General features: G+C 41.8%; 1 protein-coding gene and 1 long non-coding RNA gene across 6 annotated transcripts in view; both read left to right on the top strand.

Annotated features, from left to right (window-relative positions):
- LOC125078158 (uncharacterized) overlaps positions 1-12,875 on the top strand; it is a 28,813-nt gene extending 15,938 nt beyond the window's left edge. For both annotated transcript variants that reach the window (XR_007120807.1, XR_007120806.1), the window contains exon 2: positions 11,420-12,875. This is a non-coding gene — a long non-coding RNA (uncharacterized LOC125078158). The remainder of the gene's footprint in view (positions 1-11,419) is intronic.
- On the top strand, positions 221-12,875 carry MPZL2 (myelin protein zero like 2). 4 transcript variants are annotated; one of them, XM_047690289.1, is made up of 6 exons: positions 221-560; positions 1,603-1,772; positions 2,264-2,474; positions 5,698-5,845; positions 8,992-9,067; positions 11,053-12,875. In XM_047690289.1, exons 1-5 carry the CDS (start codon positions 503-505, stop codon positions 9,053-9,055), a joined length of 651 nt encoding a protein of 216 aa, XP_047546245.1. In that variant the 5' UTR covers positions 221-502; the 3' UTR covers positions 9,056-9,067; positions 11,053-12,875. The 4 variants fall into 4 exon arrangements, with proteins under 4 accessions (XP_047546245.1, XP_047546248.1, XP_047546244.1 ...); XM_047690292.1 differs by lacking the exon at positions 11,053-12,875 and having other exon boundaries at positions 228-560; positions 1,621-1,772; positions 8,992-9,393; XM_047690288.1 differs by lacking the exon at positions 11,053-12,875 and having other exon boundaries at positions 237-560; positions 8,992-9,393.
- Positions 12,876-13,217: the final 342 nt, after the last annotated feature.

Below are 13,217 nucleotides of genomic sequence, written 5' to 3'. Positions count from 1 at the left end.
GGCCCCAGGGAGGTGCTGGGGAAGCAGAATCATTGCGAGGTGATTTCAACAATCACTTCCCAGGTGGGCGGGAAGCCTGCTTAGAAAAAACCGGTGTGTGTGGGGGGCCAGACCCAAAGCAGCCTGGGACGTTTCAGATTGGTATCACATCCTCTGGCTGGTTCTGAGGACATCCAGAGGCCAGAACCCCATCAGAGGAACTGGAAAGTAGAGAGTGGACTGCAGGGTTTGGAATGAAGTGCAGACTGCCTGTAGCACAGAAAGCGGGAGGGAGGAAAGGAGGAGGGCAGTAGGGAGCTGAGGCCCCACCTATCATTCCAGCAAAGTGCTGCAGCGGAGCAGGGGTGAGTCAGAGGCACTGGCGCTCAGCCTCCCAGTAGGTGAGGGGCTGGCTCTTCTCTCTGGGGAGCAGCGCAGTTCTGTTCTTACCAGTGGCCTTGGCAGGCTGCTGGAGCCCTCGGTCTGCCCGGTCTGGTCTCCGCGGCCAGGGCTGGGTTCCCTCATGTATGGCAAGAGCCCTTCGCGTGCTGGGCTGCTTCTCCTTGGCGTACAGCTCACAGGTAAGGGCCTGCGGGCTTCTCTCAGCCTCTGCTCCTTCCCTGCCTACCCCAGAGAGTTAGCTAAGTGTCTCCGAAGTCGCAAGAGCTTTGTGGGGGAGCCTGAGCCACAGTGGCTGTGCGTTCTGGTTTTGACTTTACTGAAAACTGAAGTTGGTGGCTTGTTTTTGGAGAACAGATTTCGGACAAACAGGTTTAGGTGTGTTTCGGCGGCTGGTGATTCCCGCACAGAGAGGGCTTTTTTATCTCAGGTTACAAGCCTTTTTTCTTTTTTTCCGTCTGGCTGCTCTCAACCTCCCACTGCAGGCAAGACTTGGCACCAGGATTTCTGTGTGTGAGTCTCATCGGGGACTCGCAGCAGCCCTGGAAAAGCAGAGAATTTAAGGAGAGAGGACCCTCCCCTCCCCCTCCGTAATTTTGAAACTGCCCCAACGTGCGAGTTCTCAGTGTAAATGTCATGGTAAAAAAACAACAACAAAAAACCACAAAAAACAAAAAACCAAAAAAAGCCATGTGGTATAGACATTCCAGGGGTGCAAGCAGAATCTGGCGGGGGTTGATGAACTCAGTTTCCGCAGAAGGCTACCAACAGTGTGACATCATGACGTAAGAAGGACCCTGTCCGGAAAACTTCTAGGGGACCATGATTCACACGCTACATAATGTTTAATCTGAATCCATGTCTGATTCATGTTATGATTAGTTTTGATTTGTTTGTTTCTGCTTTCAATTTTATTTACCGACATCTGTAGTTCCTTAGAACAGCTTGAAGGGGGTACCCCAAGGCTGGGGTATGGTGCCCTGGAGAAAGTGAGGGCACTAAGAAGGCTCGCTGAATGGTATTCTTAGTTGTTCTACGGCATGGGAAGGTCCCAGGGGGCATGGGAAGGTCCCAGGGGCACGTAGGTGGGAGTATGCAGACTCAGGATGAAGTAAGTTTGAGAGCTGGGGCATCTCTGGTTTCGTGCCTCGCTCGGACATTTATTTTGGCAGTGTCCCCAGAAATTCTCTTAATACACATCTTCCCTTTTTCTTTTCTTGGCGGCGGCCCTTTGGCCGATAGCTGCGGTGGAAATTTATACCTCCCAAGCGCTGGAGGCTGTCAACGGGACAGATGTTCGGTTAAAGTGCACTTTCTCCAGCTTTGTGCCCGTGGGTGATGCTCTGACGGTGACCTGGAACTTCCGGCCTCGAGATGGGGGGCCTGAGCAGTTTGTAAGTAGATTATTGTCATTGGCCGGGGGACCTTGGTTGGGAGAATAAGCCAGTTTGTTTCTCCTCGCCCTCCCTTTGCTTTTCTTAGCAACAAGTGCAGGGCAAAGCTGAGAAACAATTCTTGGGACAGAGACAGAACTGCGAGGCCCATCAGTGGGAAAGCAAGATGTTCTTTCTTTCTTTTTTTTTTTTTTTTTTGAGATTTTATTTATTTATTTGACAGCAAGAGAGAGCACATGCAGGAGAAGTGGGAGTGGGAGAGGGAGAAACAGGCGTCACGCCAAGCAGGGAGCCCAGTGCTGGGGTCCATCCCAGGACCCTGGATCATGACTGGAGCGGAAGGCAGATGCTCAATGACTGAGCCACCCAGGCGCCCTGAGAGCAGGAGATTCTAGGCAGAGACCTGCAGATGGGGCAATGAGTCTGGCTAACTCCACCTCAGCCTTCTTGCCCACTACTGAAGAAGACTTTTGGCTGCTTCTGCCTTCTAGGTATTCTACTACCACGTGGATCCCTTCAAACCCATGAGCGGGCGTTTCAAGGATCGGGTGGTGTGGGACGGGAACCCTGAGCGGTATGACGTCTCCATCATCCTGTGGAAGCTGCAGTTTGATGACAATGGGACATACACCTGCCAGGTGAAGAACCCACCTGACGTTGATGGGCTGATAGGGGAGATTCGGCTCAGCGTTGTGCACACTGGTAGGTTGTGTGGGGTTGGTGGGGAACGGTTTGGGGAAGGGTGAGAACATGTTGAAAAGAGGGGGGTAATCTTTTGTGATGGCTAAAAGGGTGGAGAGCGGGGCTAGCCCTTCAGATCCGCAATCTACAGAGGGAGATTGAGGAGTTGAGGGGTAAAAAGAGAAAGGCTTTGTTTGGCTGTGGAAAGAAACAGAGAGTTAAGCAAACTGAGGAGGGAATCTGTTACAGAAATGGCATTGAGACTGTAAAACGGAAAGGAAGCAATTCTCTGGTAAAAGGCTAACATCAGATCCGTTCATTCACTCATTTATTCTCCAGATATGTATTGAGTACCTATTCTGTGTCAGGCACTGTCCCACACTGGACCCACACTAGCTCATTTTTTTTTTTTTAAGATTTAATTTATTTATTTGACAGACAGAGATCATAAGCAGGCAGAGAGGCAGGCAGAGAGAGAGAAAGGAGGAAGCAGGCTCCCCACTGAGCAGAGAGCCCGATGCGGGGCTTGATGCGGGGCTCGATCCCAGGGCCCTGGGATCATGACCTTAGCCGAAGGCAGAGGCTTTAACCCACTGAGCCACCCAGGTGCCCCAACACACTAGCTCATTTAAAATGTGCCATGCCAGGCGGCATATACCAATATCGAAAGCTCTCCTTTATTAAGTCCTGCAACATGCCAGCGGTTTTGTATATTTCCATCTTTATATATCACATCAGTTTATTGTGCTCTCAGTGCTCTCCATTTTACTAATGAAGAAACTGAGGCTCCCAGAGATTAAGTCACTTGTACAGATTCATGTAGAACTCAAACCCAAGCCATGTAGAACTCAAACCCAAGCATCTTTTAACTCCAAAGCTGTACGAATGCACCGTATCGCTTGCAATCCTATAAAGGCAAACCCGGGAACCGAGCCAGATAATAAAAAGCAAAGACCATAAAACTTCAGAGGTGTAAATCTGGGTTTGAGCCACTGTTATCATTTACCAACTGTCAATAAATCTTTCCTTTCTCTCCTTACACTAAGAATAATAGAGCGAGGATTATGGTGAGGATAAAATGAGATAATAGATGTAATAGATGTAAAAATTCCCTAGATTCTCACCTGCACTGAATAAAATATGTTTGCATTGAAAATGATAATAGTGACCACAGATTGAGTGTTTATTACATGTAGACACACCATGGAACAATTTATACAATTTTTTTTTTAGTTTACTTATTTTAGTGGTTACTACACCCAATGTGGGGCTTGAACTCACAACCCTGAGATCAAGAGTTGTGCACTCTTCTGACTGAGCCAGCCAGGCATCCCAGGAATAGATTTTTTAAAAATAAGAACTCAAGAAATGGATATTGTTACCCCTGCTTAATACCTTGAAGAAACTGAGACTCAAATAAGTTAATTACCCCAAATCACACAACTACTAAATGGTAGAGCTGGTATCTGGACCTAATTCACTCTGGTACATGCTCTTAACCAACACATATTACTACCCAAAATATATAAGCCTGTAACGTGGTAGGGTTTTTCCTCCTTTCATTCCTAGTATCATCCTTAGGGCCCATCAATAGAGCTCTGTGACCTTGGAGAAGTCATTTGAATACTGAAAGGAATAATAGAATGTCCTGGGACCTCAGTTTCTGAATTCATCTGCATCTAACCTGCATGAACAGGTTAGACAAGAACATGTGGTTCTTAAACATACGGTGATCACTGCTCTGAGAATCTAATGAAATCTGCAACTCTGCTTCCCACAAAAATGTACACATACACATAATATGACATGGGGTTTGTGGACTTGTGGCCCCCCTTTCTCCCCATCCTCCTTCATGGACTCCAGGCCGGAAACCCCTGGGCTAGACATTTTTCTTTTTTTTAATTTTAATTTTATTTTTTATTTTTTTAGACATTTTTTCTAATGTCTTTTCTGGCGCTGAGGGTTTACTGAAGTTTATTTATTTAATTAAAAAAACGATTTTTTAAAAAGATCTTATTAATTTGTTTGACACAGAGAGTACAAGCAGGGAGAGCTGCAGGCAGAGGGAGAGGGAGAAGCAGGCTCCCTGCTGAGTAGGAAGCCCAGTGCAGGGCTCTGTCCCAGGACCCTGGAATCATGACCTGAGCTGAACGCAGATGCTTAACCAACTGAGCCACCCAGGCAACCCTTTAAAAAAATATTTTTTAAAAAAGATTTTATTTATTTATTTGACAGAGAGATCACAAGTAGGCAGAGAAAGAGGGGGAAGCAGGCTCCCCGATGAGCAGAGAGCCTGATGTGAGGCTCGATTCCAGGACCCTGAGCTCATGACCTGAGCCGAAGGCAGAGGCTTAACCCACTGAGCCATCCAGGTGCCCCTAAAAAAAGATTTTATTTATTTGACAGCACAGAGGGAGAAGGAGAAGCAGACTCCCCGCTGAGCAGGGATTCAGGTCTCCATCCCAGGACCCTGAGATCATGACCTGAGCTGAAAGCAAATGCTTAACGGACTGAACCACCCAGGCACCCTGGGTTTACTGAAGCTTAAATCAGAAAACAGACTAAGAGCCAAGAGACCCAGGCTTCACAGATTCTGCCTGGTTTAGGGACCTTTCCCTCTGGGTTCCCTCTTGCATCATTTTATCTACTAGACTATAGTTACTGATTAACTTGCCTATCCTCCGGGTGGGCAAGAGTTCCCTGAAGGTAATGCCTTTTTTGGCTTTGTATTTCCATTGCAGTGTCTGAACATAGTAGGTCCTTAATAAGCTGGAATCAATGACTGACTGAATGCCAGAGGTGAGAGGGAATTGAGGAGAAACGGCTCTGGGTTTGATGAGGTCAGCACTAACCTTACCCCACAAAGTGGTTCAACTGGCTCGGTGGTTCTGGAAGTTTCAGGCTGCATCAGAATCACCTGGAGGACATGTTAAAACAGATTGCTGGGCCCCGCCCTGCCATTCAGCAGGCGCCTGATAATTTTCATTTCAAAATTCTTTTTGAAAAAATTTTTTTTTCATTTCAAAGTTCTTAAGAGCGCTCTGCTGCTACTCCTGGCACCGTAGTTTGAGAACCACTAAAGTAATTCATGTGGCTTGTTTATTGTTCCTAGAGGTCACATGGTCATACGGTAGGAGAAAGGAAGATTCCATTTAGTGGTGAAAATACATCCTTCTTCTCACTTTAGGTTTCATCACGTCCCTTCTTTTTTTAGAAACATGAGATCCGCCTTTTCTCCTTACAGTCCGCTTCTCTGAGATCTATTTCCTGGCCCTGGCCATTGGCTCTGCCTGTGCACTGATGGTCATAATCGTAATCGTGGTGGTCCTCGTCCAGCATTTCCGGAAGAAACGATGGGCTGAGAGAGCTCATAAAGTGGTGGAGATAAAACCGTAAGGCTGGGCAGTTCTGGGAAGTCTTCTAACACTCTTCTATCATGACTCTTGGTATTTTAATGATTGTTGAACAGATGTTCTTCCCTCTGAGTAAGTCTTGTAAAAAATTTAAATTCACAGGATGGATAAATTAGGGGTGTGATTTAGTAACTTTACAAAAGCTTTTTTTTTTAAGATTTTATTTATTTATTTGACAGATCACAAGTAGGCAGAGAGGCAGGCAGAGAGATAGGGGGAAGCAGGCTCCCCGCTGAGCAGAGAGCCCGATGCGGGGCTCAATCCCAGGACCCTGAGATCATGACCTGAGCTGAAGGCAGCAGCTTAACCCACTGAGCCACCCAGGTGCCCTACAAAAGCTTTCTTAATGTTATGGAAGATTTCGTTATAGGCTTTATTATAGAGGATTTGATATTATCAGAATCTGCTTACTTTTCTAGGCTATTCCTTACTTTTAATGTAAAGTGTACATTTGTGAGGATCGCTGGGCAGTCAGCAGGGGTCAAATCAGTGTCTAGGAAAGGCAGCCATGCTGATAGAAGGTGCTCAATAAATTCATAGTTTTTGAGATGAAATTGACCTATCATAAATATTCACCTTTTTAATGTTCACAAAGTTGTGTGACCATCACCACTAATGCCAGAATTTTCAGCACCCGCAAAAGAAACTCCATACCCGTTAGCTATTACCATTGTCCCCTCCACCTGCTGGTGGCAGCTACTAATCTTTCTGTGGATATGCATATTGTTCAAAGGTGAGGAGAATGTAGAGTGCCCCCCAAGCTGAGGAAGCACTTTGAAACATTAATGAAGTAGGCAGCCCCATACAGAATACACCGAGTTTTATGTTGAGTGATTACTGAAGGGGGGGTCGAGAGGACCGCCATCTGGACAGCTGCACAGGCAGTCTCCTCAGAAGTCCCATGCTTTAGTTTGCTGGTTTTATTTATTTGTTTGTTTGTTTGACAAAGAGAGCACAAGTAGGCAGAGTGGTAGGCAGAGGGAGAGGGAGAAGCAGGACCTTGGGATCACGACCTGAGCTGAAGGCAGACACTTAACTGACTGAGCCACCCAGGTGACCCTCATTTGCTGGTTTTAAAGGAGCGGGACGTGTGGGGGAGTGTCAGATACACGTGATTGGTTGCTAACGTTTAACAGACTTTCTGGCACCACCTGTGCCTCTGTAGAAAACTCTGTTATCTGCACCAGTATCTTTTTTTTTTTTAAAGATTTTTATTTATTTTATTTGACAGACAGAGATCGCAAGTAGGCAGAGAGGCAGGCAGAGAGAGAGGAAGGGAAGCAGGCTTCCTGCTGAGCATCGAGCCCGATGCGGGACTCGATCCCAGGACCCTGGGATCATGACCTGAGCCGAAGGCAGCGACTTAACCCACTGAGCCACCCAGGCGCCCTCTGCACCAGTATCTTAATGGGCCCGTTGAAATCCAGAACAGGCTCCCTGGATATTCTGGTTTTGGAATGTTGAGTATGGAGTTTTCACATTTAACTTTTACATTACATCTTATACATTACTCTAGAACATGTAGCCATGAAGAGGTCATCAAGGAGACTACAACAAGATGGTGGGTCAAAGATAGAGTCAGCATGGCCAGCATTCCTATACCTACTCCGGACATTCATGTAAATGGATGATCATATAGTGTGGCCTCTAATTTCTGCTTCTTTGATTTAGCATAATATTTTAGGTTCATCCACGTAGAGCATATAGTAGTAGGAGTACTACATTCCTTCTTATGGTTGTATAATATTCCATTGCATGTACATACCACACTTGGTTATCCATTCAATTGATGGACTTTTAGGTTTTTTTTTTACTTTTTGGCCAATATGACTAATGCTGCTATGAACATTTATTTATAAATTTTTGCATAGACATGTGTTTTCAACTCTCCTGGGACTGGAATTGTTGGAACATATGGTTACTGTATGTTTACCTTTTTGAGGAATTGCCAGACTGTCTTCTAAAACCGCTACATCATTGTATACTCCTACCAGCAACATAGGAGCTTCTAACTGGTCCGTGTCCTTGACATCACTTGTTGTCTGACCTTTAGATTATAGCCACCTACTGGGTGTAGAGTGGTATCTCACTGAGGTTTTGATTTGCATTTTCCTAGTGACTAATGATGTTAAGCATCCTTCCATGTGTTTATTGGCCATTTGCATATCTTATTTGGAGATCTATCTATTCAAACATTTTGCCTATTTACAAGTTGGGTTTGTCTTTTGTGGGTTGCCTTTTCACTTTCTTCTTCATGTCCTTTGAAGCACAGAACTTTTTAATTTTGATGAAGTCCCAATCATCAGTTTTTTTCTTTTGTTGCTTCTGCTATTGGTGTCATACCTAAGAAACCATTGGCTAACCTAAGGTCCTGAAGATTTATGATTATTATTTTTTAAGATTTTATTTATTTATTTGACAGAGATCACAAGTAGTCAGAGAGGCAGGCAGAGAGAGATGGGGAAGCAGGCTTCCCACTGAGCAGAGAGCCTGATGTGGGGCTCGATCCCAGGACCCCGGGATCATGACCTGAGCTGAAGGCAGAGGCTTTAACCCACTGAGCCACCCAGGTGCCCCTTGAGTTAATTTTTGTATATGGAGTAAAGTAGGAGTCCAAATTCATTCTTTTGCAATTGCAGTTTTTCAGTTGTCCCAGCACTGTTTGTTTCTTTTCCTAAAGAAATATTTACTGAAGTAAAAAGAATTGATTTTAAGATGCCCAATGAAGCCAACTCTGACATTAGAGATTGACCACAAAGCAATAAAGATGGCTTTTAGGTCAACACAGAACTTTTTCTTTTTTCTTTTCTGAATAAGGAATGGAATTAGAGGCCGGATACTAATGATAAACTAAGGTGTCTGCTTTACCTCCTTCAGGTTCCCATCTAAAAGTATTCTGAGGCATGTAGAAGTTCAGAGACCCAGGGTCATGTGGAGGCATGTGTATTATTAGATAGATGGCACTAGTGGCATAGCTTTCTGTAAGCTTGGATCTGTTCCCAGATGCAGGTAATGCTTTCCAAAATATGGGAGAAAATACATCGCCCGGAGCTTGCTTTCTAAGACTTGCCTCCTTTGCTTCTTATCATTTTCACCTGACATTGGTTTCTACTTCTTTGTTACAGAAAAGAAGAGGAAAGGCTCAATCAAGAAAAAAAGGTCTCCATTTATTTAGAAGACACAGACTAACATTCTTAGATGGTGAGGCTCATAAATGAGTTGATTTCTTTCCTTAGCTTTCTCGTCTGGCCCATCTCTAATGTGGATCTCCCAGATTTTAGGACTGTTAGGTATTTCCTGCATGAAACTGGAGAAGCCGGGTCAGGGAGATATAAGTCTTCTACTAGTGTTATGGACAGCTTCCTCTTTGGGTTTTGTGCAAAGGATGAGGCTGTTAGACCATACGGCCATTGATGATGGGAGAATTCTAAGATTATTCAAGGGTTTGTGGGTATGTTTACCACGACCAAGAATAATTCACTTTCAACATGTAAATAAATCTTTATTTTTTTAAATGAAAGAAGTGATATCTGCTTGTTTTATTTTGTTGTAAACCAATCGTGCATCAAGAGAATGACTCAATAGATATGTCTGACATTTTGACAGGACTTTTATACTACTTGGAATTGATTTCAACTCCATTCATCTAGTTATTGGAATTATGAATCTAATTTTAGTACAGTATAGTTTTATTTTCCCGTTCAAGGGTTTTTTTTTTTTAAAGATTTTATTTATTTATTTGACAGAGAGAGATCACAAGTAGACAGAGAGGCAGGCAGAGAGAGAGAGAGGGAAGCAGGCTCCCCGCTGAGCAGAGAGCCCGATGCGGGACTTGATCCCAGGACCCTGAGATCATGACCTGAGCCGAAGGCAGCGGCTCAACCCACTGAGCCACCCAGGCGCCCTTTCAGGGTTTTTAAAAAAGATTTTATTTATTTATTTGACACACAGAGAGAGAGGGATCACAAGTAGGCAGAGAGGCAGGCAGAGAGAGAGGGGAGAAGCAAGCTCCCTGCTGAACAGAGAGCCCCATGGGGGGCTCGATCCCAGGACCCTGAGATCATGACCTGAGGCGAAGGCAGAGGCTTAACCCACTGAGTCACCCAGGTGCCCCCGTTTTCAGGTTTATTGTGCTTAAAGGGTAGGATGACTTATTTTTTGTATGATCAGAATTTTTTCTATTTTCTGAAGTAAGTCCACTATTATAATTTGCAAAAAGAGTCACATTTTTGTAGCCTAATGTTCAGGGAAAGACCTCAAGGATTTATAAAACAGAATATGGAAAGAAATTATTCTGTTGTAAAACCAGAAGAATTTGTAAAACCAGAAGAATGTGATATCAGAGAGAGATTTTACTGAGGGCGGTTGCCTTTTTAAAACCAAGCAGATATGGTTTTTATAAAACTTGAATCAACAAAACAAGAAACAAACATCATCTAGGATACCAAAAGGGTCTAACGGTCAGGGTCATGGAAAATGAAGATGGAAATGAAAAGAAATTTAAGGAACTAACACAATCAAGTGCAGTGTGACTGGATGTCCTCACTGGATGGATACTAGGTTTGAACAAACCAGTTGTAAGAAGATTTGGGGGGGGGACAATGGGAGTCTTTGAAAAGTTTGAATATGGATAATATTAGGGAATTACTGTTAATTTTATTAGGTATAATAAAAGTATTATGGTTACAGAGAAAAATGTCCCTATCTTAAGTATACATTTATATGTAATATACATTTATTAGATATAAATTTATATATGCTTATATGTAACAAATTAAAAACCAAATAAATATATGGCAAATAGTGCAAAAAATGCTTTAAAATTAGATGATGGGTAAATTCTAAACACTGTCTTTTCTATTTTTCTATGTGCTTGATTTTGTTTATAATAAAAGAGGACAGAGAGAGAGAGAGAGAGAGAAAGAGAAGGCATGCATGTGTGTGCGTGCGCTATGGGTCTTCCAAATATCCATGGAAGGCAGAGGCTATGAATTCACGATACTGACACTGAGAAGTATATAAGGATCAGAAACACATTTTAAAAGGTGAATTAGGAGGAGAACAAGTACATTAAGAATATTTTCCTTCACAGGGGAGAACATGCCTAATAATATATAGTTTGTAACTCCAGGTACCTCTCTGCACTCTTCCCAAATGTGTTATCAATTTAAGCTTTTATATTTCAGGAAGCTGAAGATTCCCAAGAACAAGAACCCTAGGATAAGTTGAAGTTAATGGAAGATTTCTTTGGCTTTTCCAGTTGTGACCTGGCTTCCAACCAGCTCTGCTGTACATAACCATCTCGAGGAGCAACATCTCTCTGGAGCTGGCAGATATCAAACTCACACACAAACTATTACTAAGGTTTTATTTAATTTCAAAGTGCAAATATTTTTCAAATGCTCATTATTAACCTTTTGTACTAAGAAGCTATATTTTTGCCCTTAGACACTCCTTGTGGATGATTAATTGTACACACATACATTGGTATCCAATGAGATGAAAGCCAATGTGTCTGTCATGACATTTCCTTTAACATGTTAGTTTCTTTAGAATAGTACTTTTGCTACTAAAGTTAATGTGTTTACTCTTTCCTTTTCACTTTTAATTAAAAGTGAGCTAATTCTCCCAGCTATTTTTGATTGATTAACAGGAAATCTTAAATTCAAACTGTTAAAGAACAGTTTGATTTTTTTGTGGCTATCCTTAAGGATGGGACACATCTTGTTTTATTGACTTTCTTTCAGTATCCTAGATGATGTTTGTTTTTTGTTTTGTTGATCCAAGTTTTATAATAGCACAAATCTAAATTACAGAGTAGCTAGAAAAGTTTATAAATGCTTGTAGATTGACAAGTGCCACCCCAGGATGAATTACTTGTCACCTTTTTTTTCTGTGTTGTGAAAAACAACCCATAGTGCAGGTTTTTCATGAATGGTGACTGCTGCTTAGCTTACTACTACTCAGTTATTTTATAACAACAGAGCAAAATCTATGCTCACTTGAAGAATGGAATCATTAAGCAGTTACACGGGAGGATTCTGAAATAGTAAATTATGACTGTAAAAATTTAGGGCTGGTGAAAAAAATCAACCCTAAGTGATGATAATTTTGTATAATGTTATATAAAAAGCTCTGAGAACTGTATGATATTATTTATTTTCTCCTTTTCTTTATCTTATTTTATTTTGCTTTAATTTACTTCCTTACTTTGTGGGAGGGAAGATTGGGTATGGGGCAAAGAAATACCAAAACTAACAATATGAAACTAACTTTGTTTTTTCCTTTATACTGTATAGAAAACAAACTTTCTAAGTGGGCTTCAGAAAGAAGAGTGCTTTTTAAAGTGTTTAATATCCCCAGTGTCTTTCCAATCCCAAGCTAGAGCAGCATTTATTCAAAATGTACAAAACTTCTGAAAGTTTAGTTGCCCTTCTCCCCCATCTTTATAGTCTAATATTTTCGGGTTTTACTGACTGGGACAAAAGTGTTCTTTCTTTTAACAAACTGGAATTTTCAGATGGGTTACCTGTATTTAAACATGCTGAACTTTGATTTTTTTGAGTATTTTTAAAATAATTTGTACAATTTACACATGAACCTTGATTCTGAATTCATTCTGTACCTGTCTTATTTTGTCTATTACACTGAAAAGTAGTTTTAATACTTAATTTTGAAACTAAAAGTTAGATTTAAGGTTTATGCTATCTTTAACTCACATTTTCTACTTTTCTCCATAATTCAACCTTTGAAAATAACATATTTTTTCCAAACAGTTGGCTTGGATGATATTCCATAAGTGTAATGAAGAAGTGGTTAAAAACTCATGGAAAGTCTTTTCCAGTAAAACTTGTAGCTTGTGTCTTGGCTAAATATTATTCAGGGGTTAATATGACCCTGTTGTTCAGTATCTTCTTCCTAAAGATAACTTTTGTATTGTAATTTATTTTTTATTGTGCCTTAAACACATATGTAAATAACCTTTAGTAATAAAGAATTATCAGTTATATAATTTGCTTATATACAAATCTAAATATTTAACACAGCAAGTATCAAAAAAAAAGATGGTTATATATTTTATCTTCACTGAGGAATTTTCTTAGAGGAAGCCTGGAAGTCAATAATGGATAAAATTAGTTTATACTGGATAAATGTGTATTCCACATTGCTTTGGACAACCAGGAATTAGGCACAACAAATTACTTAGTTTGGGAGCTCTTCTGAAGGAAGGGTATCATCTCTTCTGCTCGGTACCCTTACGTTACCTTCTCAGTAGAGAACATCACTAGCTTTCAAGTCTGGTAATGGAATGGGAATTGAAAAATGAGAGCTTATTAAACTTTCCCAAAAG

The sequence above is a fragment of the Lutra lutra genome, chromosome 10, assembly GCF_902655055.1.
Source record: "Lutra lutra chromosome 10, mLutLut1.2, whole genome shotgun sequence".
In the NCBI taxonomy this organism is placed as follows: domain Eukaryota; kingdom Metazoa; phylum Chordata; class Mammalia; order Carnivora; family Mustelidae; genus Lutra; species Lutra lutra.
Note: the sequence above shows the minus strand (reverse complement) of the source record. Positions and strands in the feature narration are given on the sequence as shown.

Bases quoted from the DNA above. Each gene is read 5' to 3' on its own strand.
- MPZL2 (XM_047690289.1), top strand. From the start codon at position 503: ATGTATGGCAAGAGCCCTTCGCGTGCTGGGCTGCTTCTCCTTGGCGTA. The intron at 561-1,602 runs GTAAGGGCCTGC...TTTTCTTGGCGG, and splicing joins CCTTGGCGTACAGCTCACAG to CGGCCCTTTGGCCGATAGCT. The intron at 1,773-2,263 runs GTAAGTAGATTA...TCTGCCTTCTAG, and splicing joins ATGGGGGGCCTGAGCAGTTT to GTATTCTACTACCACGTGGA.